The 25,230-nt window shown below is 32.4% G+C and overlaps 4 protein-coding genes across 4 annotated transcripts; all 4 read right to left on the bottom strand.

Annotated features, from left to right (window-relative positions):
- Nucleotides 1–4,740: 4,740 nt before the first annotated feature.
- HELRODRAFT_119637 (hypothetical protein) lies at nt 4,741–12,097 on the bottom strand (the record flags this gene model as incomplete). Its single annotated transcript, XM_009013937.1, has 15 exons — nt 4,741–4,828; nt 5,058–5,245; nt 5,411–5,495; nt 5,888–6,029; nt 6,381–6,539; nt 7,516–7,649; nt 8,298–8,418; nt 8,881–8,965; nt 9,325–9,546; nt 9,932–10,063; nt 10,254–10,492; nt 10,692–10,791; nt 10,928–11,090; nt 11,504–11,652; nt 11,933–12,097. Coding segments are annotated over 15 exons (2,172 nt in total), but the record flags the coding sequence as incomplete, so codon positions are not given.
- A 3,821-nt stretch (nt 12,098–15,918) lies between these two features.
- Nucleotides 15,919–17,030, bottom strand: HELRODRAFT_183931 (hypothetical protein; the record flags this gene model as incomplete). Its single annotated transcript, XM_009013936.1, has 3 exons — nt 15,919–16,157; nt 16,609–16,724; nt 16,795–17,030. The coding sequence occupies 3 exons, from the start codon at nt 17,028–17,030 to the stop codon at nt 15,919–15,921; spliced, it is 591 nt and encodes a 196-aa protein (XP_009012184.1).
- A 2,885-nt stretch (nt 17,031–19,915) lies between these two features.
- Nucleotides 19,916–20,599, bottom strand: HELRODRAFT_92182 (hypothetical protein; the record flags this gene model as incomplete). The annotated part of the gene is made up of 2 exons (XM_009013935.1): nt 19,916–20,214; nt 20,311–20,599. The coding sequence occupies 2 exons, from the start codon at nt 20,597–20,599 to the stop codon at nt 19,916–19,918; spliced, it is 588 nt and encodes a 195-aa protein (XP_009012183.1).
- A 2,456-nt stretch (nt 20,600–23,055) lies between these two features.
- Nucleotides 23,056–23,720, bottom strand: HELRODRAFT_183929 (hypothetical protein; the record flags this gene model as incomplete). The annotated part of the gene is made up of 2 exons (XM_009013934.1): nt 23,056–23,336; nt 23,444–23,720. 2 exons carry the CDS (start codon nt 23,718–23,720, stop codon nt 23,056–23,058), a joined length of 558 nt encoding a protein of 185 aa, XP_009012182.1.
- Between the last annotated feature and the right edge of the window lie 1,510 nt (nt 23,721–25,230).

The following is a 25,230-nucleotide window of genomic DNA, read 5'->3' as shown; positions in this document are numbered from 1 at the left end:
ACTTGGTCTCTGGACGCTAAACAATGATTGGTTGATTGATTGATATCTTGATAAATTTATTGAAATTTTATAGACTACAAGAACTTATCAACTAATGTCAAATGGAGACATTTTAAGGTAGGTGTTAGGTTTGAGATTCAATGAATGAAGCGTTTTCTCCTACCTTGACAACGCACCATTGAATTTAAACGTTTAACTTTCACCTGAATCTCATGCGGTTCCACATATAAAATCAATTCTGGCGTGTTTTGATGTTAGCATTTGAAAAAATGAATTAGAAAAAAGTAAAAAAAAACAAATTTAAACTTTTTGAAATGAAAAAATGAAAAAAAAACAAAAAAAAAAAAAATTAATTGATTCGTTTTCTTCGACTGTATCCGTGGATCCTAACTAATCACATGTGGTGTATGTATGTGTGTGTGTGTACGTGGTTATCATTCTCTGTGTACTTGTTGTCGACACCTCTAAGAAAATGTTGAATTAGAGAAATAGAGAAGGATTTATTTTAAATTGAATTTATATTTTAAAAAATGTTTTGGGTTTACTAGTCTAGTTTATTTTGATTTTGTTACAATTTGATCCAGTGCTAAACAGTGAAGGACCTAGTGGCCGAGTTCGTTGTAAGCAGTTTTTTTTCATTAAAAATCACTAAAATGGAATGTTATAACTGAAAAAATGTTAAAGAGTAGCGTTTTTGACGATAAGTATTGAGGTGATAAGCCAAAGAAAAAAATGTCGCTAGTTTAATCTTGGCCCTCCGCCGTCAAAATATTGCCTCCACGATCACCTTGATAAGTCTTTTAGAAACTTCACATTTTCAAAAGTTAGGCCCCTCGTAAAAGTTGTCCAGATCCACCGCTACTTTCTAATAGGTGCTACTAGTAGGCAACATGTTTGTTTACTGTGAGTGAGGTATTTGATTGTATGTGTGCTGTTAATTACATACCTGGGTGTGTAGCATGTATTGCTATTTCTTCAATTTAGTTGTTCATTTCATCGCGCTTAAAACATGCTGTTTAATAATGGATGCATTTTGGACAAAATGTTGTTTTAAACGAAAACAATTGTCATCTATTGTCTAAATTCTGTCAACCTTTTGCAGTGGAGCGTGTTGGTTGATGCAAGCTTGTTTGTATTTCTGCGAGTTTAAACATGTTTGGTGATTTCTGCCTCACACATACACACTGAGCTAGGGGCTGGTTAGTTGAAAAAGTAGTGAAATATCAGTGATAGAATTCGGAAAACGATAGGATTCGTCTGGGGTGCTTCGTTTAGCGTGTACTATTCATGTACGATGTTTGCGTCTGTTGTTCATTCTTCTGAAATTTGGGAAAGTGTATTATACTTAAATCTGTTTTCATAGAAAATTTTATGACTTTTTTAGTTTTTTTAGATTTCTTTTTCTTGTAAAAAAAATTAACAAATTTTTCATGATCGCAAAATCATTTTTAAAAAATGATACACTATAAAAATTATAAAAAGCTTTTGTCTTTACAATTTGCACTAAAACTGTTTATTTAATTTATTAATTCAGTTTTTAATTCTTCTCTTTATTTTACCGAACTTGAAGACATTATTTATTTGTTAGAGCAAAAGCTATATTATTTATTTAATTAATTTAATTCTGTTATTTTAACAATCGGATAGTGCACCAGAAATAAAATCCACCTTACAAATTAAATCTACCCTAAAAATTCCACCAGAAGTTGGTTAAAATTGAAAAGAGGCATTGCGAAATAACACAGAAAGCAAGTACCCGTATCAAAAAAAGATTGCAAAGCTGAACCCACATTGAACAGTATAAAGAGCAACACAACTATAGTTTGATGGTGTCTTTCTTTTAAGAACCCAAGAAGCTGATGCAACCGGTGTGGTAGAATTTTCGAAAACGAACCAGTTTTCATTAGGAAAAAAAATTTTACCATAAAAAATCCAATATGGTAAAAGTAGCATTTGTACGTTTCACATACCCGTCCATGGATTTTTAAAAGTGTTTTTACAATTAGTTATTAGCGAAACAAAACATCATGGAAGAAAGAGACAACGAAAATGAAAACAACAACAACAAGGAATGGCTCCCATGATCATTAAAACGCTGCCTACAATCTCAAACTCATGATGCTTTTTAATTTTAAAGCTTTCCTACAATTCTTGAAACAATGGCTTGCTAAAATAAACGAATAGTGTTCTATTTCATTATCATCACAATCATGGAAATAGATGTCTTTACTTTGCTGTAGTACATCGTACAATTAAGTCTAAATTGTTCAGCCCGTTGTTGGTCTCAGCGCCGATATTTTACGCAAACGAAAATAATTTGGTGAATTTTGAGATTGATTTTACTAACATAGTGGTGATATAAGCAACATTTTCAATGAAAATAAACATAAATATATCTGTGTAAGTGTTCATATATTTTTGAAAGATTTAATTTTTGTCACTATTAAATAAGTTTTTTCCATTTTATTCTCGTTTATCATGAACAAACAATAAATTTATTAGATAATTTCATTTACATTATTATTATTATTATTTTATTATTATGCGTGTCAGACGCATTACCACACAATACATCAGGCTCTCCTTGCATTCGAACCCTGTCTTTGAATGTTGCAAAAGCATGGACAAGCATCTTAACCATTACACAGTATTTGTCTTTTATCTATGATTATGTTGTTGTTAATACAGAACCAATTGTATTGTACGGTGCCTCTGTTTAGTGCGTGTGTGTGTGTTTGTGTGCGTCCATGTGTGCTTCTTTGTGTGTGTGTGTGTGCATTTTTACAAATTTGATACATTTTGCCTTTGGTTCAGTTTGCATTTAAACCGCCTTAGTAACAAAAATCTTAAATGGCAATTGAAGATTGCTTTTTTTTCATATTTAGCACCATTAGCAATATTTTTGAAGCGAAAAGTAATAAATTTTCTTTTGAAATGATGAATCAGCCGGCATTTAGCGTAAAAAATATCAAAAAGCCTTAGAATCGTAATCAAAAAATATTGCAAAATTGAAGCAAGCAAAGTAAGCAATTTTTAAAAGCCAAACAAAACGAAATAAAAAATTCAAATTAGTGTTATTATTGTCATTAACAATAAAATAATTATTTTTCTTTTCTTCTTCTTTTTCTTCTTCTTCTTATTATTATTATTATTACGATCATGATTATTGTCACTCATCTTTTCTCTGATTAAAATGTGGCAGCCAGCCAAGGGAACGACCAGCGAACCCCAAAGAAGCTGAGGGTGCATATCAAAACCGCGGATGACAACCTGGGCACTGCTGAATCGTCGTCATCATCGTCGTCATCACCCCATTTCAAAGTGAAGTTTTTCAAGAGAGAGAGTTCCAAGTTCTGGACTATGACCTCCTAGTGTGGTCAAGTATTTTGGCGGGAAGTTATTTTAAATTTGCTAACCAACATGTCTATTCCATTTTTTTTTCAATTTTGGATTAAATGTTATTAAATGTAAAAACAATACTAATATTAAAAACTACATAAATAATAATGAGATTTATAATAACAATAATAACAACCACAACAAAAACACTAATAATAATAATAACAATGAAAAAAACGACAATTATTAATATTGGATCATTATTATCATTATTATTAGTAGTATTATATTATTATTAATATTAATATTATTATTATTATCATTATTATTATTTATATTATCATCATTATCAGGATCGTGCATAACAATATTAACAATTTATTTTAATATTAACAATTTATTTTATTTTATTTCATTTTATCTATTTTGATTTGATTTTATGTCTTCTGCAATAATAAAAGAGTTCAAATTATTATTATCATTATTATTATTATTAATAATATTATTAAAAATCCTACATCTGTGTAACCGTCCCACTTGTAGCCTATCTTTTTTCCATTTAGACGAACCAGCTCTGGCATCTCATCAACCCCCACAACTGTTATGGAAGCAAGCATCAGCTCGCCTTCTGATGGTTTGTAGCCATTTGCATGGAGAACACCACGCAAAATACCCTTGGAAAATATCCAAACGAGTGTATTGAATAATAGCATTGAATAATATTTTTTTTTCATAATAATGATGATTAAAAAAACAAATAAATATTTATTGATTGAATTAGCGATAAATTAACTGAATAATCACATTCTATAATAAGTAGTAGTAGAAGTAGCAGTAGCGTGGTTATTTGATAAGAGGCTAACTTTGGTGACGATAAATTTGATAAGTGTGAACTTTTTCTTCTCTATGGTATCTGTTGGTAAAATTTTTTAAATTTTTCTTTGACATTCCTATGATCATTACCATCATTTTCATCATCGTCATCATCATCGTCATCGTCGTCATTGGGAACATCCCAAAATGACATGAAAGCCTAACTAACCTAACCCTTCAACACACAAACATATCCATCTATTTATTTTTTTTTTTATTATCATTCTCTAAAATAGATCACAACTCGACAGAATCTGCCGTAACAGGCAAGTCAGCATCATAAAACGCTGGCATGATTATAACGGAGAGTAAGTGGTGATTTAAGAAAAAACAATTTATTTATTTTTATTTATTTGAAGGATAACCAAAAAAGATAAACTTGTGGATAGGCCACCCTTAACTAAGAATTCCAATTGTAAATGTAACAGAAATGTCAAATAAATACATACATACAAGTTCTTACCACAAATGTAACAGAAATGTCAAATAAATACATAATGCAATGAAAGAATTTATCTAGTTATTACCTAAGGTTTCGCCGTCATCGCAAAATAATTCTCCAGAGGCTGTTTGATCTTCATTCAACGCCACCAGCAAATTTATCGGGTTCTTGCGACTGTTTGTTGACATTTTCCATATACATATATACAGAGATAAACAGAAAGAGAAATAAATAGATATAGAGAAAGAGAGAGAGAGAGAGAGAGAGAAAAAGAGAGAGAAAGAGAAAGAAAGAAAAAAAGAAAGAGAATTTGCCATTTTTCAGAATAAGAATAAGAAAACTAATAATTATTATTTTGAAAATTAGTAAGTTGGTTATAACAAGCCAAACGTGTAATGCCAACCTCTTGGCAGTAGTAACCGCTGGTTTCTGGCGAGTCAGGACACTCCCGCCTCTCACATGGAGATTTATCGCACAAAGACTGCTATTTAGTTTGTAGAATTCTCCATGGCTTTCCTTTTTGGCGTGAGTGAATAGGTCGTACCATAAACCGTCTGGAAAATAACCTTTGCTATCCTGGTTACTACTAGCCTAATTAGGAAAAAAAGGACTTGAAAGAGCGTTTTGGTAATTTAGAGAATAAAATGACTGCTATTTTAGTTAAGTTTTTTTTCCGTTAGAATCAACTGATCCGATCAGTTAATAGGATTTTCAGTTTAAGATTGGATGATTGTAAGACAAGCATATGCAACTAACCGGTTGCAGAATAGGGCTGACCAAAAGTGAGGTGCCCCATAAAAACTGTTCTTTATTATCGTATGTCATTGAGTCGTCGGGAAAACTGAAACAAATAATTTTTTTTGTTCAGTTTTCAAATGCCGGTTAAAATATTCAGAAGAATTATTTTTTAGATACATTTGAAAAAAAATAAAGAATATATTTTCTAACTGGATGAAAAATTGTCTGTCTAAGATATTTTGTTGATCTTTGCACTTATTATTTTTGGATAACTTTACACGCGCAGATAATTAAAGTTAAAGGCAGAAACGTTTTTGCACTTCAGAACATGTTTACCTCCTCCAATAATTTAAAATCGGGCAAGCAGTAGCAATTCTAAATGAATTCACACACACACACCAACAACCACAGACACACACACAGAATGTGAGAAATAACCACACACACACACACACACACACACACACACACACACACAGAGGTGTGAGCACTAACACAAATGACAAAGGGCGAATGACAGGACGGCCGTCTACGTGGTTCAAATAAAACTGTGTGTACATGAATGGCAGAAGAGAGTACCTCAGTTCAATGGCCTCTTTCATTAACCTTTGAATCGATGGATGCCATGCCCCTGGATCTTGATCCTGAAAGTTTAACACTGACCAACAAAGTTCGATCACTCATTCTTCATTCAACAATATAACTGTAACGACTAATAAACCGCACGGAGACAACAAATGTTTATTTAATAGGAAAAACTGATGCGTTAAAATCTTTACAACTAATTTTGAATTAATCAGCTTAACTAACAAATTCGAAAGTAATTTTGATGGAAATCTTGTTCAAAATTGCTTCCCATTTCGAGTAACTTCAATAAAATAATAAAAAACCAACCAGCCACTAAACCAATCAAACTGTTTATTCAAACACTCAATCGATTTCCTCATTTAGCTGAATGGCTAAATTTAGTCATTCAGCTGAGCGGCACTACTAGCCTTATTATTGCCATTGTTATGATTCCTCATGAATGGATAGAAAGCGCCGAGCTGAGTCCACCTGGTGCAAAGTTCTTCGCTGGAGTCTCCGTTGAATCCACACACATCCACCCCAACGAACGGAATGCCAAACATTTGCGAGTTCAACAAACCTACATTAGCATATGGAAAGGAGAGAGAAAACGAGAAAGAGAGAAAGAGAAAACGAGAAAACAAAAAAGAGAGAGAAAAATAAATGAGAGAGAGAGAGAGAGAGACGAACGGAGTGCCAAACATTTGCGAATTCAAAAAACCTACATTTGCATACGGAAAGGAGAGAGAGAAAGAGAGAAAAAGAGAGAAAGAAAGAAAGAGAGAGAGAGAAAGAGAGAGAGAGAGAGTGAGAAAGACGAACTGAATGCCAAACATTTGCGAATTCAGAAAACAACAAATAAACAAACCTACATTTGCGTATGGAAAGGAGAGAGAGAAAGAAAGAAAAAGAGAGAAAAAAAAGAAAGAGAGAGACAAAGAGAGAGAGAAAGAGAAAAAGCGAGAGAAAAAAAGAGAGAGAAAGAGAGAGAGAGAGAGAGTGTTATGCACTGTTATTTAATCACGCACCACTCAACCTAATGTCTAGAATGTATAGAATGTTGAAAATGTGAGATAAGGATACTTTTAACTTGTAGCCAACCCAGTCTGAATAATTTGTTAATGAGTAAATTTAGTTGGTGCAATACAATTGTTGTTGGTTTTAAAAAATCTGAGAACGATTGGTAGATGAAATTTTTGGAGGCACTAAGCTGTTTGATAGCCAAACATTCTGATTAAATAAAATATATCTAAATCTTTTCGAAGTAGAATGTCGTTAATTAAAAATTTTTTTTTTTGTCTTCAGATGTACCAACAGCAAACAGACAGTGCATGTTATAGCATGTAATAAAATGGATAGAAATCTACTCGCAGCCGAATCCGGTCCCCGCAACAGCAGAGCCAAGCACCTATACCGTTACAAAGTGACGAGGTGAAAGTGACGTAATAAGCAACGCGAGAAGTTGTGTTATTCCAATATATAACATCAAATACGTGATAATCATGCATGCATACGTATGTGTACAACTGCACATGTACATAAAAATTGCTCCTAACTCGTTATGGAATAACGCATATCCTCCCAACTTGATTTCCAACCAGCTGACCACTGCTGTCCGTACTTGCCGTGACTTGGATAGGTCGATCGTGAAATGGACAATGTCCTCTTGCCAGTTGTTTGATCTTGAGCTCTGTGATTGTTGCACAATGCTGGCATGTTATTTAATACGTTGAAATGATTTTTTCACATTCGTTCTGAACAACTTCAGAGATAGCGAGAATTAGTTCAAAATGGTCAAAATTTTTAAAGTCACTTTTAACCAAAAACGGCAAAAACTGGAGTTACGAGAACCCGCAAAAAAATTCTGCATCCGCCACAAGTTAGGGCTGCATTATTAAATGCTAAAGAGGTTAAAGGTCATTCATTCTCTCTGGTGTTCCTGCTTTAGAGGTTTGAAGGACAAAGAGGTTAAAGGTCAGTCATTCTCTTTAGTGTTCTTGCTTCAAACACGCACAGCGTATACAAATACGCGTGAGCGTATACAAATACGCGTGAAACCCACGAATCACACACATTGCACGTGATAGGTTGAGATCTCTTTGTATTCGAACCCAGTCACTGCAACAGCAGGACCTGGCGTCTTTAACTATTACGCTAATATGCTGCTACAACTGTGTAATATTGTTTCATGATAGGCCACACAGCTACATTATAAACGACAATAAAAACAACAGCAACAACGACAACAACAACGATAACAACAACAACAACAACGATAACAACAACAACGACAACATCAGCAGCAACAACAACGACGACAAAAACAACAACAACAAACTTTCTAGAGGCCATCGTCATATGCAGTCCATACAAATTGTGCAAGTTGTAATGATGCGAATGAAATTGCAAGGCCGAAGAGCACAAGGTTTTATATTCCAATTTTCCATTCCCTGCCGTGTCTTTTTATTTCATTTTTTTTCATATTTTTCATGTTCACACAAATTTTTATTATTTTTCCGACACACCATCAACAAACACTTAGTTTAGGTACACACAGATTGCATTTGCATTGGAAATTTTTTGGCATTCAGCCTACCAGTGCATGGAACTTTAACCATAAAACATCGTAGCTTGTACCACAAAACCAAATGTAGTACTGATGCGAGCAGATGAATGCCGTGACATTAATTGTAACAAGTGACATTTAACATTAACAACACTAATTACATGCGGACTGGACATCTTAATACAAATGGCGTGCATTTGGTGGTCTGCTTACTTAACGACAATGATCGAATCTTACAAATGTTTTAGAATGAAAAATAATGATGTTAATAGCGATGACAAGGATGACGATGATAACAATAACGATACGGTACCGACTGGATACGATACCAACTGGATACGATACCGATACAAACCTGGTACATAGGGAGGTCGATCCAGTTTGTTGTTTGTACATCCAGTAGTAGAGCCGTCTACAGAATTTGATGGCTCGTTCATGTCCTTTGGAGGGTTTACAAAAATTTTTTTTTCAAATATCATCAGACTGCATAATTTTTAGTTATGGATTAGTTTGTCTCTTGATATCTTCTGTTTAAATATTCAATATTAATTTACGAACTCTATAACATATTCCAAAATATTTGTATTTCCATTTTAGGAAACAAGGTTTAAAATGAAAATAAAGATGAAACTCAGAAATAAAAACGACTTCAATCAATTGATCTGTCCGCAAACTGGTTACAATCCAGATGTTGTATGGGGCCTGTAATTCTTTCAGTAGATCAGTGAGCAGTGTGATGGCGTTGTGGTTAAAGTGCTAAAAATCATTTTAAAAAGAATTGTGACAAAATAAATCTCACGAGACATAGTCCATCAAATTGCACGACTTGGCGAAAATCTTCGGCCTCTTTTAACCACCAACCCGCGGCATTCGGGTGGGCAAAATCGGGGTACACGACTGGACCAGGCTTTAAACTCCCTTCCAAAGTACCGTGAATAAAGTTGCGTATGAACACCCCCTGTTGTATTCCCCGGTCGTAGGGGGGGTACTTGTCTGAGAGTCTGTTGCTTACACCTGGGTGCTGAATGGTTTATAGAATTTTTTTATTTCATTATTCTTTAAAAAATCAGGATCATAGTTGGAGTATTTTTTTTCTAGGTTCTTAAATATTTTTTCATGAAATCAAAAATTTCAACGTGTTTTTTGTGTGTGGGATATGCGGGAGCTGTGAGTTTGAGCACACCCAAAGAGTTGTGTGAAATCATTTTTGTGTAAAATTGTTTCTATGATGAATTCAGCGCAACATTTTTAATATTTTTGGTTTCTAGTTGTTGGTGAATTTAGCAAAAAAATCAAGCAAAAAAATATTTAAAAAATAAAAATAAAGAAAAATAACAACAACAACCACAACAACAACAGAACAACACAACCACAACAACAAACATCAACTACATGAACAACCATACCAATGTGATGATATACTTCATAAAATTTTCGTGTAGTTCGGCAACCAGTTGGGGCAAGTCCTTGTACAGGTACTTATCATACGTCCATATTTTCCACCGCTCCATGTAGTCAACATCACTCCACTGAACATCCTTCATGTCGGCGGTTTATTTCAGTTGGTTTAATTTATTTTTGATTTAGCATTTCTTTGATCAAAAAGTTTTTTTTTCTAATATTGCCACTTGGATTGTTAACTAAAATACAACGCTCACGTGGATTCAACTTTGATTCAATTGACTAAGAACCGTCAACTAAAGATTGAAAAAAAACGGTAAAACGAACATATGGAATGCCAATGTCTCTATTTCTTTTAATAGTTCTCCTCAAATTCTGAATGTCTTTATAATTCGAGTTGGAAAGATGAAATCCCAGAGCCCAAAATGGCGGCATGGTGGGAATCCCAATGAGTTGGATGTACTGCTGTACGACATCTTCCAGGGATGGGCCCGTGAAGATGTAAAAATCGAGGACACCTCCAATCGAGCGAAAGGTAGCAGCTGGAGTCGGATATACGTTCACATCTATTTCTGAGATGAAAATTTGAGGTAGCATGGTATTAGATTAGTTTCTTTATGGCTTTTGTCAAATTCTTTGCTGGTATAGAAGATATAATATATAAATATGTAAGAAAAGTTCGGTTGGGTGGTTTGTTTGTGTGTGTGTGTGTGCGTGTGTGTGTGGTGTGTTTGTGTTGCATAGCAGTCAACTTATTGAACGTACCCATAGCGTTACTGTTGAGAAAAAGCACACCGTGAGCATTTTTACTATATTCGTCAACGTTTATATAGAAGGGGTGCTCTCCTTTCAGCGTTGAATTATTCTTGATAATAAATTAATTTAAAAAAATATCAATAACTCAAAAACAAATATCTTTACAATTTATTTAAGATGTCTTCAAATGAAATTAGTTGGCAAAAATTTATAATAAAAAATCTCACAACATTTACGTGACTAACAATTGATGTCTGGTCTCGAGCCCAGTAGGTGTACCTACGCCCCCCCGATGCATAGGGACTGCCCTCCCCCAGACCAAACAAATATTTTGATTGCAGGAGGGTGCTAATCTGGAGAAACTGGTCTGCGTATATGAGAGGTGCACTGGAGATGATGCTGTTAAATCTGGTTCGTTTCAGTTCATTGTGTATTCATGGAAAAGTCAAATGTCAATTAGACTCTTACAAAACGCTAAACGATGCATCACACACAAAATACGTAATAAGCGTGGATCCTCTTGTCGTATTCGAACAAGGTCACTGAGTAACAGGACCCGACGAGCTCAACCACTAGGCCATCACATTTTTCAATCTTTTTAAACAAGTTTATATTGTTTCTAAACACTAATATATAATATATATGGAAATGAAAGTTGAACATAAGTCGCTATCTCCAGTTGTTATTGCTTGAAGCGAAACCCCATCTAAACTTACTGATATTTACGACTTAATTGCAGGGTTTTCGAGATCCATTTTCAAAAAATGAATTTAAATATCACAGAGTAAATAATAATATTACAATGTTTGATTTAAACTCACAATGTTTCGCGCGAGCCATACCTGGTGATTCTGATGCCAAATGGCTCATAGTTGAAAAAAACCTGGTAGTCCCTATAGCCAGGTGCGTCAGATGGTGGGGCGGGTATCTCTATCGGGACCTCGTACCTCTTAATTACTGGATCGATCATCTACCACAAAATGCGTACGAATAAAAAATCACAGATATAAATTTTCATTGAAAATATCTTAACCAATTAAAATATTTTAACCAATTAAAATATCTTAACCAATTAAAATATCTTAACCAATTAAAATATCTTAACCAATTAAAATATCTTAACCAATTAAAATATCTTAACCAATTAAAATATCTTAACCAATTAAAATATCTTAACCAATTAAAATAATCATTTTCATTGAAAATATCCTAACCAATTAAAATAAATTAAATTACACAAAGTCGCAAACCTTGAAATGAACAATGGTACGGCTGTGGAACCAAACGTTGAACTTTAACATTTCAATATTATCTGGCCAAGGAGAATTGCCTTGTCTGATCAAAAACCCCTCATATCCGCTGCTAACGTTACGCAAGTTCTCGAGTTTGTAAGAAGAAAAATTTGTTGAAAAGAAGCTTCTGGCTGTGAATTTTTTGTCGCTACTTTTATTACTTCTACTACTACTACTAATACTACTACTACTACTATTACTACTACTACTACTACTACTACTACTACTACTACTACTACTACTACTACTACTACTATCACTTCTGTTGCGACGGTGAGTTTCATCCTCAGAACAGCAGCGTTTATTAGAACAGTTAGTAAGGTTATGAACAGCTCCAGGATCACAGTCGAACCTCAATTCATTGCGGACAGAATTGACATCAACATCGCCAGCTGCTCTGCTGATGGCATTTTTCACAACGAAATGTGATAGCAGATGGAAAAAGACAAAGGCAGTAGCAGAAGAAAGGATTTTCATTGTTCACAAACTACTTTTTCGAGACTGAATGACATTTTCATTTAACAATTTGTAAAATTATATTTGTCATAATCCACCCTAGCCAAAAAATATCTGCTAAATATCACTTTAAATTCAGATGCATATAAGTCACATACTAATATACCTAATCATCAACCTGTATAATTGATATGATCACGAAATTTTATGATGATTCGTATATTCATGTGATTTCTTAGAACGCTTATATAAATTATACTAATAGGCATATGATAAATAATATGTTATCACATGTTATCTATACTATCGTTAAGAAACATCTTCAATTCAGTTTATGATGTATTTAAAGGTTACTAGATTATCTTTATTAAATCTCTCTAATCCTTTTAAAATTTGGAAAAGTTTATAATTTATTTAGAACTGTTTAACTCTTTGTTTGTAGATCTAAAAAATTATTTAACATTTTCATTTGAGGAGGTAAAGGTTTGTACTGAATTTTTAGACTGATAAGTTTATAATTTTGGAGAATTGGATTCGAAGGCTGGTTGCCGTTCTGTTTGCAACTTTTTGTCTGCCTAAATTATCACCACAAACTCTTCAAAATCAGCTAATGACGCGTTGTGTTCATGGATATATATGGTTATAATCATGGTTGTGTTGAAATTTGATTACGTTTTATTATTCTATGTGCAAGTATAACAAAATCAGGCATTCATACAAGTACGTATTTAACATTTAACCAATATGAATGACAAAAAACATGAATGAACATGTAATAATAACTACTTAGCCTAAATAAATGCTTCTATGCATAACTCAGAATTAAAAAATTGTTAAAGTATTTTAAAACTTCTTCATCAATTTTTGTCATTTATTTCAGAAGTTCTTCTTTTAACAAAAAAAAATGTCACAGAGAATATAAAATAGTTAACCATTTTAGAGAAATTCATTTTTTATTAGTTTAATTTCATGCTGAATGTGACGAGTATGTATGTACAGGTGCATGTGACGTTTATGTGATGTGTTCGTGATTGTGTATGTGACAATCTACTAACGCCGAATTCGCCGACTCGATCAGCTGCATATGAGGTATCATCGAATTATTCTCGGATGATAGAGTATCAAATACGATCCATTGGATACCTGTGGTATCATGGAAATCTTGGATCATCTGCTACAGGCCTGATACAAAAAGTACCTAGACAGGGGTTTTTTGGACAGCTGATGTCGGGAAAGCAAGTAATCTGGCTGGCAGATTTAAGGACTGCTTGGAAGAAAACTTTAAAAGGTGTGGGATAGATTCTAACTCATTGGAAACATTTTTTAAATAACTGAAAATAAATTTAAATAAATTTAAATAAATAAAAAAGGAAAAGTTTCATCTAGAAAAATTTTCAATCAGATTTTCGAATTTCAAGTTTTTATTCATTAAAAAACTAACTTCTTTTATTTAAACTATTGAAATTTAGAACAAGCATCAACGAAAATTGCAATAACTGCGTTTTTATATAACTCAGTAAAAATATTTTTTGTTTTAACCTTCTTATCTATACAATATAATTGTAAGGTTTCAAAGTATATGTTAAAAAGTTTTAAAATATATGTTACAATAGCAAAAATTTTTCAGGATTTTCAATTTTTAAGATATTTCACTCGTTCATATTAGCTAATCTGTTTTAACTCGCCTTACCTCATAAAAACTATAGCCCACAGTCGAAAATACGAACAATAGAGTAAAGTTAAATACACATTAAAAATTTTAATAAATAATTTTAAAAAATTTAAAATTTTTAATAATTTAAGTTTTTGAATACGCTCTACGAATGTTTAAAATGTTTTCAAAATTTCATGTTTTATTTAATAAAGTCATTAAACTTTCACGGTTCGGCGTTATCAAATCCCAAGTTTTTCTGCAATAAGTGTCCTGCAATAACCTAAAACCGAGCGTTTACATGGTCAAGGTGGAGACTCTGGAGAAAGCTAGCTACGTAGCGAGCTTTGCTATTAATTCAAATGGTAGGGTGGGATGATTTATGTACCAAAGCAAGAAAATTACATTAGATTTAGATTAAATTAAAAAAAAACAATATTGTTAATTTAAATTGTTTTAATTTTCTTTTTTACAGCAAATATATTAGTATTGTGTTAGATTTTTGTGAAAACATCTCTTATAATAACTAGAGAGCAGTTATCGTTTACGTGAAGTCAAAAATGAATGCTGAAATTTGACGAGCGGGCCAACAAATTAATTAAAAGTTTGCTAGTGTGGGCACAATTAAACCGGCGACACTTTTTCTTATCTTTTGCTAATCGCGTCAATTTTGTATGATTCTGTATTTGGAAACGTTGTTTTTTTGTCTAAAAACTGAGTTTTATTGGCCTGACTTTTAATAAGAAAAGAAAATGGAAAAAATCGGTTCGTCCATTTCAATTTTCTTTTACGCTGCCCATAACGGACTAACCTAGATCAGCCACTTTTTGAGAGTAAATTGAAAATAATATATAAACAGGCAGCAGAATTTTAATTCAATTTATAAATTTAGAAAACAATGCAACTTTGTAAAATTCCAAAATTAACATTTTTAAACTAAAAAATTTTTTTTTAAATGTCCATCTTACTTTAAAATATTACCAAAATACACACATCATAGAATGAAACGTTTGCATACACACAGCCCAATGCAGAACTTCAACTGACATGTTAGTTGCATGGCTCGGTGCTCCCAAACTGAACAGATCTTCAACGATGGGAGACTTCTACTGGTTCGGTCCGAACAAGTCTACGATGGTGATGATACCAGCTCCTTGGTTTCTGAATCTAAACATCGGAAGTTGTGTCGCTTTGCCCGCTAGTCCAAGTATTGAAGTTTAATTTGCCGTAGCGTTAAAGTGGCATAGCTGTTTATTGTCCATCTTTTGTACTGCAATGCTTGTAACTCTAAGTTCAGTGAATGGAATAATGTTATTATTGATGTTAAGATCCAACTTGTACTAGTTCTAGTTGCTGGTATAATAACAAATGTTAGCTAAAATACAGCTAAAGTTGAGCTCATTTAAAAATAATGTTAATTTCCTATTATAAACATTTGACCACAATTATATTCACGTTTTTGAATCCTGTTTTTGTGCTTGTGCTTGCGCTAGTAACATTTCAACAGTTTTGAAATTTGTCTCAATCTCCATTTCAACATTTCAAACTTAGGTTACATTTACACGTATGCCGTACCGTGCAGTAACTTAAACTGCGTGATGTGTGAGACGAGTCCAGGCATTCAAGCCGCCTACCCATGTCAAAAACAACGCTGGTTTCATGAGCATCAGACAGGTTTTGAATTGTGAAGAGAATTTAAATCCAGCTGGACATGTTTCTGAAAAAAATAAAAATTAATAATCAGACTTCCAATGGAAATTTCCTTTAAAATATATTATGACTAACCATTTTTTCTGAAACTCGTACATGCGTAATTTTTCGAGTTATTCGAATCTGACTAGACTTCAAAAATTTCGCACCTGCCATCTGTCGGATAATAATTCCCCGCCAAGCAATTCATCTGTGCATTGGTGAGGCATGTAAGACAGCAATCAGTTTGGCTGGTAGCAATGGAGTTGAGGTTGGTTCCAGAGGCACACCTGTAAGCCGTGCGGGTAGTGTTGTCACTGAACATGTAACTTCTTGGCTGCAACAACAATTCAGTGGCCGCGATGTTGATGATGAAGGTGAGCCTACCTAAAAATACACAAGTAAGTTTTTTTAGTACGTTGCACATTTTCGGCCGTTATACGGATACGCTAAATTTGTCTGGTTCATTTGAATAGTGTTAGCATATTTGCTTAAATTTTAAATGTAAAATATTTAACTCTACATGTAGCAAATAACTCACGTTTAAGTAAACAAGCGTCTATGAATTTATTCCTTCCTAGGCAACAGACCAATGAATTCTGCCGCCTGTTGAACCTGAGCTCTCTAAGGCTTGTGGAGAACACTTTTTCAATTGTTTCTTCATTATCAACTATAAATAATAGCACGGATGTGAGTTTTTATTCAGATGATTTTCTCCATTGTTTCTAAATAAAATGTATATAGAGTGCTGAATTTGTATGCATTGAACAGTTTTTTCGGTATGCAAGCTTGTTCATGACAACCACAATGTCAGACTGTATACGATACCGATACGAACCTGGTACATAAGGAGGTCGATCCAGTTTGTTGTTTGTACATCCAGTAGTAGAGCCGTGAACAGAATTTGAAGGCTCGTTCATGTCCTTTGGAAGGTTTACAAAAAATGTTTCCAGACTGCATTGTTATTCAGTTATGGATTAATTTTTCTCTTGATACCTCAGTTTAAACTTAAAAAATTGGTCACCTGCCATCTGTCGGATAATAATTTTTTGCCAAGGAATTCATCTGTGCATTGGTGAGACATGTAAGACAGCAATCAGTTTGGCTGGTAGCAATGGAGCTGAGGTTGGTTCCAGAGGCACAACTGTAAGCTGTGTGGGTAGTGTTGTCACTGAACATGTAACTTCTTGGCTGCAACAACAATTCAGTGGCCGCGAAACAAGCCACTAAAATAAAGCTGCCTAGATTCACGTCGCACATAGCTATTTTTTTTTAAATTTTATAATCAAAATTTCTTACATATCTTGAAATAATCGCTCCAATGACAAAGACATTTTTGAATTTTTTCAAATAATCAGTCAAAATTAATTTTCTTTCCATGAAAATTAAAACATTTTCTAAATAAATGAACAATTTATTTTAACAATTTAATAATGATTAAATTGTTTATTAGGATAAAGGAACATGTACTAAATTTTAAAAAGGATCGTCTCGTCAGCCAATGTATTGAAAATGGTTAACACCCAATTACAGCCAAAATCACAATTAATTACACGTTATATACATTTTTGCTATGTTATACTCAAATATTTTTATGAAAATACACAAATATTGAAACAAGATGACGAATTTCTAATGAATAGCATACGATAATGAACTTGAAGTTGGTTCAAAATTGAAATTAAACATGGATCACATTCTTGATAACGTTATGAGATAAAATTGTTTTAACTGATACAATATGGTATATTTTTGAATAAATGTTAAGAAAATTTAAATATAGTTTGATTTTTTGAATAATGAAAAAAATTATTTTAAAACAACAATTCTTTTCAATTTCTCCAAAATTATAAATTGTATTGGTACTTAAGTATCTAGGCTTGTTAAAAGGCAATTTCATCATTATAATATTTTTTCAGATTGGTTTTGTTATAACACACACACACACACAACAATTAAACAAATAAATAATAAAGAATTCATTGAGGAATAAATTATTAAAATAATAATAAATAAATTAAAAGACGTTTAAAAACTTTAAATAAAAACGAAAAAGAATTAAATTAGATTAATTAATGAATTGAAAACATATAAACGTTAATAAAAATATAACGATTATTGAATAAAAGTTCCAAGTTTTATTTCGACTGGTAATATTCCATTTCCTTTGGGTTGAGTGAGATCTTAGAGTTGAACCTTGATATGCAAGCAGTGGGTTATCATAGTCGATCGTTTCATTAAAATTCCAGTTGTGCGTACTTTGTTAGGCCTAGTGAGTTTCCGGCAAATTTTGTTGAGAGTGATTTTTATCCAGGTGTCTAGTCATAATCTGCTCTTGCGGTATAGTTGTTTGTTGGAGAATACTATGTTGCTGATGTTGTTGTGGATGTTGAGAAGTTTGTTGTTGATGTTGTGTGCTGTGGTGCTGTTGTTGTTGAATGAACATGTTTTTTTGCTGTTGGAGCTCAAATTGTTGTTGTTTATTTTCTTTTTTGTTTTGTTGTTGTTGTTGCTGTTGTTGTTGCTGTTGTTGTTGCTGTTGTTGTTGCTGTTGTTGTTGCTGTTGTTGCTGCTGCTGTCGTTGTTGTTGTGGTTGTTGTTTTTGTTGTTGTTGTTGTTGTTCTTGATTCAGGTTGTTGTCATTGTGATTGAATTGAAGATAATTTGAATTATTAAAAAGTTCATGTTGCAGCTTTTGTTTATTCCGTGGGTCATCTTGTTTTTGGTTGAAAGAGTTTCGTCGTTGTATCTGTTGTTGAGAACCTTGATGTGGTTGCTGTAGAGTTTGTTTCTGTGGTTGAAGAATTTGTTTCAGATGCTGTTTCTGAGCAAGTTGCAGTGTTGGTTGTGAGACATCAACATTTCCTTGGATGTTTTGCATTTGTTGCGGGGCATCAGCATTTCCTTGAATGTTTTGTTTTTGATGCGGGACATTTGTATATCCTTGAAAGTTTTGTTTTGGCTGTTTGTGAAAATTCCGCTGTGGTTGTTGCAGGGTTGGATTCTGTGTTTGAAAAGTCTGTTGCTGTTTCTGAGCATGTTGTTGTCTATGCTGCAAAAAATCTGTATTTTTTTGGATGTTTTGTATCGGTTGCAAGACATCTGAATTTTCTTGGATGTTTTGTATTGGCTGCGAGACATCTGCATTTCTTTGGTTTGGTTGCAAGACAAATGCATTTCCTTGGATGTTTTGCATTGGTTGTAAAACATCAGCATTTTCGTGGATGTTTTGTTTCTGTTGCTGCCACTGAAGATGTGGCAAATTGTGCAGTTCATTTTGATATTCATGGTAAAAGGTTGGCTGTTGGTGGTAAAAATTCCATGAAGGGTTGTGAAATTTCGATTGATAATATTGCGGGTCGTACGTTTGATTATGCCAATAATGTGCATGCAATCCAAAATAATTTTGTGGTGAGAGGAAATCACGCTGCATCTGATAGATGTCGTATGGTTGATGTGGGTGACGATTCTGTTGATTATGTTGTTGTTGCTGCTGCTGCTGCTGTAGTCTTTGTTGTGTTTTATGTGTATCATGTTGTGAATGAGACAAATTTGGCTGAGTTTGCTGATGTTGTTGCAGCTTTTTATTTTGTTGTTGGCCAGGTTGTTGTGGTTGTTGCAAATTTTTTACTGGTTGGTAGGTATCAAATTGTTGCCTATGAGTTTCATATTGTGGAGTTCGAAATAAATTGCAAAGTTGGTGCTGATTTTTCTGGAGTTGTTCATTCTGTTGACTAACATTCTTTTCTTGATTTAAACATTGTAACAATTGTGAGAAAGGAGGGAGAGGATGTTGATCCGTATTCTGTCTGTCCTCTTTACAATTATCTGGCTGCTGTTGTTGGTTTTGCTGTTGTTGCAGTATGTTTTGTACGATCTGAGATTTTTGCCGACGCTCTGTTTGTTTCGCTTGTTGGAGGTGACTTCCAGACGTTTTTTCTTTTGTGCAATCCGTTGATTCATTCTGCTGTTCCGAGCTGAAACAAACAAAATGTGTTAGTAACTTTAGATAATATGCTATAAAAATATTGCATGCATGTTATTTGATAACTGTATTGAAGTTACATTTTTCGTGAAAAACATTACAAAAATAATTGCAAAAATTAGAATACTTTAAATAAAAAAATAAGTTAGTCGCTTTAAACTTACTTTCTGCTGTCATCCAACATCTCAAGATCATCATCTTCATCGCTATCATTCTTTCCAAAGTTTTTTGTTTTGAAACGCTGTCTTTTGTTTTTGAACCAGTTGTTAATTTGAACCCTGGTCAGTGACGTTTCTTTGCAAAGTCTCACTTTTTCCGATTCTGTTGGATAATGGTTCATTTGGAAACTTTTGTTCAGCTGCATTCTCACTCTCACCTTCACTCCATACGATTCGCCTTCACCGTCCCAAATGGTTGCTGGGTAGGGGTGCTTCTTTCGGATTCGAAACTTGTCCGTGGCTGTGAGGATATAACATTCGTTTCATTTTAATTTTGTTTATTTATTCAATAAATTATTTTAACAATTGGAATAAATTACTAAGTTAAAATTAAAACTCATCAACAAGCCTTTTTTAGTCTGATACTGCCTGTAATGTGCCTCGTCCCATAACATTTGAAGTTCTTTGTGATAACACTTATTGAATAAGCGATTCATTATCAAATGATATACTGAATCATATTCGGAGTAATGCAAGTGAACTTTGATTCTGACTAGGACGAAGATATCATTCTCATAAGTTCTAAACTCGTTTGAAACGAGCAACTCACGAAGCTTATCATACTTGCACTCTTTCAACAAGACTTCACAAATGCACATCAGCTGCTCTTTTGTGAAGACAACCATTTTTGTAGGATAATTTTAAATCAAATACTTTTTCAGTAAACTAAAATGTCCTTAAATTTATCCGACTACAATTGAATACAAATTCGATATTTAATAACTCTATAAAGTTTTTTATCAGATGGTTGATTAACAGTTAAGTAACCTGAAACTACTCCAACGACGGATTGAATTTCAAAATTTGAGATTATATATACCAAAACCCAACACTATACATCACCATTTCTCATAACCCAAAATATGAAACCTAGTTTAAGTGAAATAAAATTTGCATAAAAATCGCTAGACAACACACAGCACATAGGCACAGACACATACACGGAGTTGGACGATGCGTAAACACAAAGCTTTGTTACCTAATTTAGTAGGACTCAATCAATTATTGGTCAGTAGGATCTCATTTACATAATCTGCTGTATTCTCTTAATTGATTTCACCAATAATAATTCAATACCGGTAAGGTCTTGACCAATGACGAAGAGCTTTGTAAGTGACCGCACTCAATGTTTTATCAAAGTAACTTTTATATTTGCATGTAAAAATTGAGGAATCGTCTTCAAATATTTTCATGTTTAATTTAATACTTTGATGATTTGCGGAACGCTAAAGTTGTTTAGTAACGTGTTTAAATGTTGTAATGTATAAATTTTTATTTTTTATTTGTTATCATTGTATGAACAAGTTTATTTTTTTTATTCAAAACAAAATATATATAAATTAGGTTGATTTCTTTTCATAAGATAAAATAAAAAACAGAAATTTATTGTAACGACTTAAAACGTTAATATTCAGAATTAAAAAATGTTTTAAAATCAAACTTAAAAATATAATAATATAATTATTAGAAAATTAAAACAATTAATAAATCCTGTTGAAAAGTAAACAAATAAGTTTCAAACAACATCCTTTCGAGACATGCCTTGACTTGTCCGTAATGTTTCAAGAAACTTTAAAGACCTCGTTATCTTCAAAGAAATCGTTTAAATGCTTGTAATTGCTTCTCCGATGGTACAGTATGGGCCGGATGCTAACGTCTTACGTAATTCTGCTCTGATTCTTGTCACTTCAATGAGTGTTTTATTCTCTATAAATTTCAAAATAAATTAATTTATATATGAAGTTAATATTTTTAAATCAGTTTAGTCATGAAATTTATTTATTTATTTAAATCAAAAAACTGAAGCCTAGGCTTGTTGGGCGACATTCACACAATATAACATATTTAAAAACAAATTTAATTCACTCAAAAGTTGGTTAAAAAATTCAAGCATATTTTTCTATTTGTCACAAACAGAATCAATCAATCATTTATCATTATATAAAAATTAAATTATGTAGTTCTAGCAAATTAAATGTTTATAATGTTTAAAAGATGATGCAGATTTTAGGCAATGTATTCCACAACCTTAAAATCGGTATGATCTATCTATTACTAAAAAGTTCAGTTTTACATAGTTTTTATTTCTACGATTTAACGATCAAGTTGGTCAATTTAAAAACAAAATAATAAGATTTGAAAAATAAACAGATTCTCCTTTAATAATAAGTTTGTATGAAAATATATAAACTCTATATAAAGGCAAATCATTAATTATTATCCCGGAAGTAACAAAATACAGAATAATATGCCAATATTTATTCACCCAGTACATGATCCTCACGAAATGATTCTGGGCCAATGTTAAATGTCTCATGCAAATTATGACTATTACCCCAAATTAACAAATAAAATATCAAATACGGATGTATAAAAAATAGAGTATTTGTGTCACTTGATTGAGAAATTAACTTCTCATTCTAAAAATTTCTGGAAATTTTATTTTTGATGTAAAGAATGTGATCATTCCATGACATATCACTGTTGGATACAGCTTCTAAAAATTGGTAGTTGAAATACGCTTTTTTAGAGTATTATTTTTAAGAACAGAGTTAATTAGTTTATTGATTACTGTTTAAGGCCGATCAAAGCATAGTTGGTTTTAATAACATTTAAATAAAAATTATGAACCAGTTAATTTTTTTATTCAAGACAAAATTTTCATTAAATAGGTATAAATGTTTTTCATAAGACAAAATAAAGAAAGGAAATTTATTGTATCGATTTAAAAAGTTAATATTTAAAATTGAAAATTGTTTTAAAATCAAATTAAAAAAATTAAGAATACAATTATTTAAAAAAATCTAACAATAAACAAATCGTGTTGAATAATAAATAAGTAATTATTTAACAACATCTTATCGAGACATGCAGTGACTTGTCCTAACTGTTTTAAGAAACTTTAAAGACCTCGGTATCTTCAAAGAAATTGTTTAAATGCCTGTAATTGCTTCTCCGATGGGACAGTCATGAGCCGGATGCTAACGTCTTACGTAATTCTGCTCTGATTCTTGTCCCTTTGGTGTTCGATGAGTGTTTCGTATTTTATAAATTTTAAAACAAATTAAATTACCTATTGCTATCATCCAATTGGATCATCATCTTTATCGCTATCATTCTTTCCAAAGTTTTTAGCATTAAAACGATGTCTTTTGTTTTTGAACCAGGTGTTAACTTGAACCCTGGTCAGTGATGTTTCTCTGCAAAGTCTCACTTTTTCCGATTCTTTTGGATAATGGTTCATTTGGAAACTTTTGTTCAGCTGCATTCTCACTCTCACCTTCACTCCATACGATTCGCCTTCACCGTCCCAAATGGTTGCTGGGTAGGGGTGCTTCTTTCGGATTAGAAACTTGTCCGTGGCTGTGTGGATATAACATTCGTTTCATTTTAATTTGTTTATTTATTCAATAAATTATTTTAACAATTGGAATAAATTACTAAGTTAAAATTAAAACTCATCAACAAACCTTTCTTAGTCTGATACTGCCTGTAATGTGCCTCGTCCCATAACGTTTGAAGTTCTTTGTGATAACACTTATTGAAAAAGCGATTCATTATCAAATGATATACTGAATCATATTCGGAGTAATGCAAGTGAACTTTGATTCTGGCTAGGGCGAAGATATCATTCTCATAAGTTCTAAACTCGTTTGAAACGAGCAACTCACGAAGCTTATCATACTTGCACTCTTTCAACAAGACTTCACAAATGCACATCAGCTGCTCTTTTGTGAAAATCACCATTTTTGTAGAGGAATTTTAAATCAAATACTTTTTCAGTAAACTAAAATGTTTTCAAATCATCCGACTACAATTGGATACAAATTCGATAATCACTAACTTTAAAACTTTTTTATCAGATGGTTGATTGACAGTTAAGTAACCTGAAACTACTCCAACGACGGATTGAATTTCAAAATTTGAGATTATATATACCGAAACCCAACTGACCATCAGCATACATTAGGGTACCATTTCTCATAACCCAAAAAGTGAAACCTAGTTTAAGTGAAATAAAATTTGCATAAAAATCACTAGACAGTACACAGCAAATAGGTACAACACGGAGTTTGACGACGCATAAACACAAACCTTTGTACTTAATTTAGTAAGACTCAATCAATTATTGGTCAGTCGGATCTCATTTACATAATCTGCTGTATTCTCTTAATTGATTTCACCAATAATAATTCAATACCGGTAAGGTCTCGACCAATGAAGAAGAGCTTTGTATGTGACCGCACATCACACATCAGGTAAAGTTTTTAACAAAGTAACATTTTATTTGCATGTTAAAATTGAGGAGCCTTCTTCAAAAATTTTATTTTTAGTCTATTATTTTAATGATTTGCGGAACGCTAAAGTTGTTTAGCAACATGTCTAGATGGAATTTTTTAAATTACATTTTTTTATTTGGATATTATTAAAATAGTCGAAAATTTCTTATAAAAAAACTAACAAAGAAAATGTAGAATGCTATTTATAAATTAAAATTAGAATTAATTTCAAAAGCATGGTGAATCTTTGAATGTGGGAATAACCAAGATATCAATGGAGTTGAAACAACCAATTCGAACATCATTTTGAACTCTTGACAATTGTTAAATAAAAAAAAAACATTTCAATAAAAAAAAAGTTAATTTGAAATAATTTCTTTAATTTTAATGATTTAATTCCTTATAAGATTACAATTCAATGAATAGAAATATAGACATTAAACAACATCTCAGAACCATAAGTCACCATCCCAGCTAGCATTGCCATTCACACATAGACAAACAAACAACAACACATTGAGACATTTATTGCACAGACCAAACCTGACACATATGTATACATAAATACATACATACATACAAACATACATACATACATACATACAAACATACATACATACATACATACATACATACATACTTACATACATACATACATACATACTTACATACATACATACATACATACATACATACATACATACATACATACATACATACATACATACATACATACATACATACATACATACATACATACATACATACATACATACATACATACATACATACATACATACATACATACATACATACATACATACATACATACATACATACATACATACATACATACATACATACACACACACACTCACATACATACATACACACACAAACACACACATACATACATACTGATTTTCCAAAATAACATCAATAAAATGAGCATAAACCAACAACAACGGGGATCCTCA

Source organism: Helobdella robusta (genome assembly GCF_000326865.2).
Source record: "Helobdella robusta unplaced genomic scaffold HELROscaffold_125, whole genome shotgun sequence".
Taxonomy (NCBI): Eukaryota; Metazoa; Annelida; class Clitellata; order Rhynchobdellida; family Glossiphoniidae; genus Helobdella; species Helobdella robusta.
The sequence above is the reverse complement of the archived record's forward strand: the minus strand, read 5'-3'. Positions and strand labels throughout refer to the sequence as shown.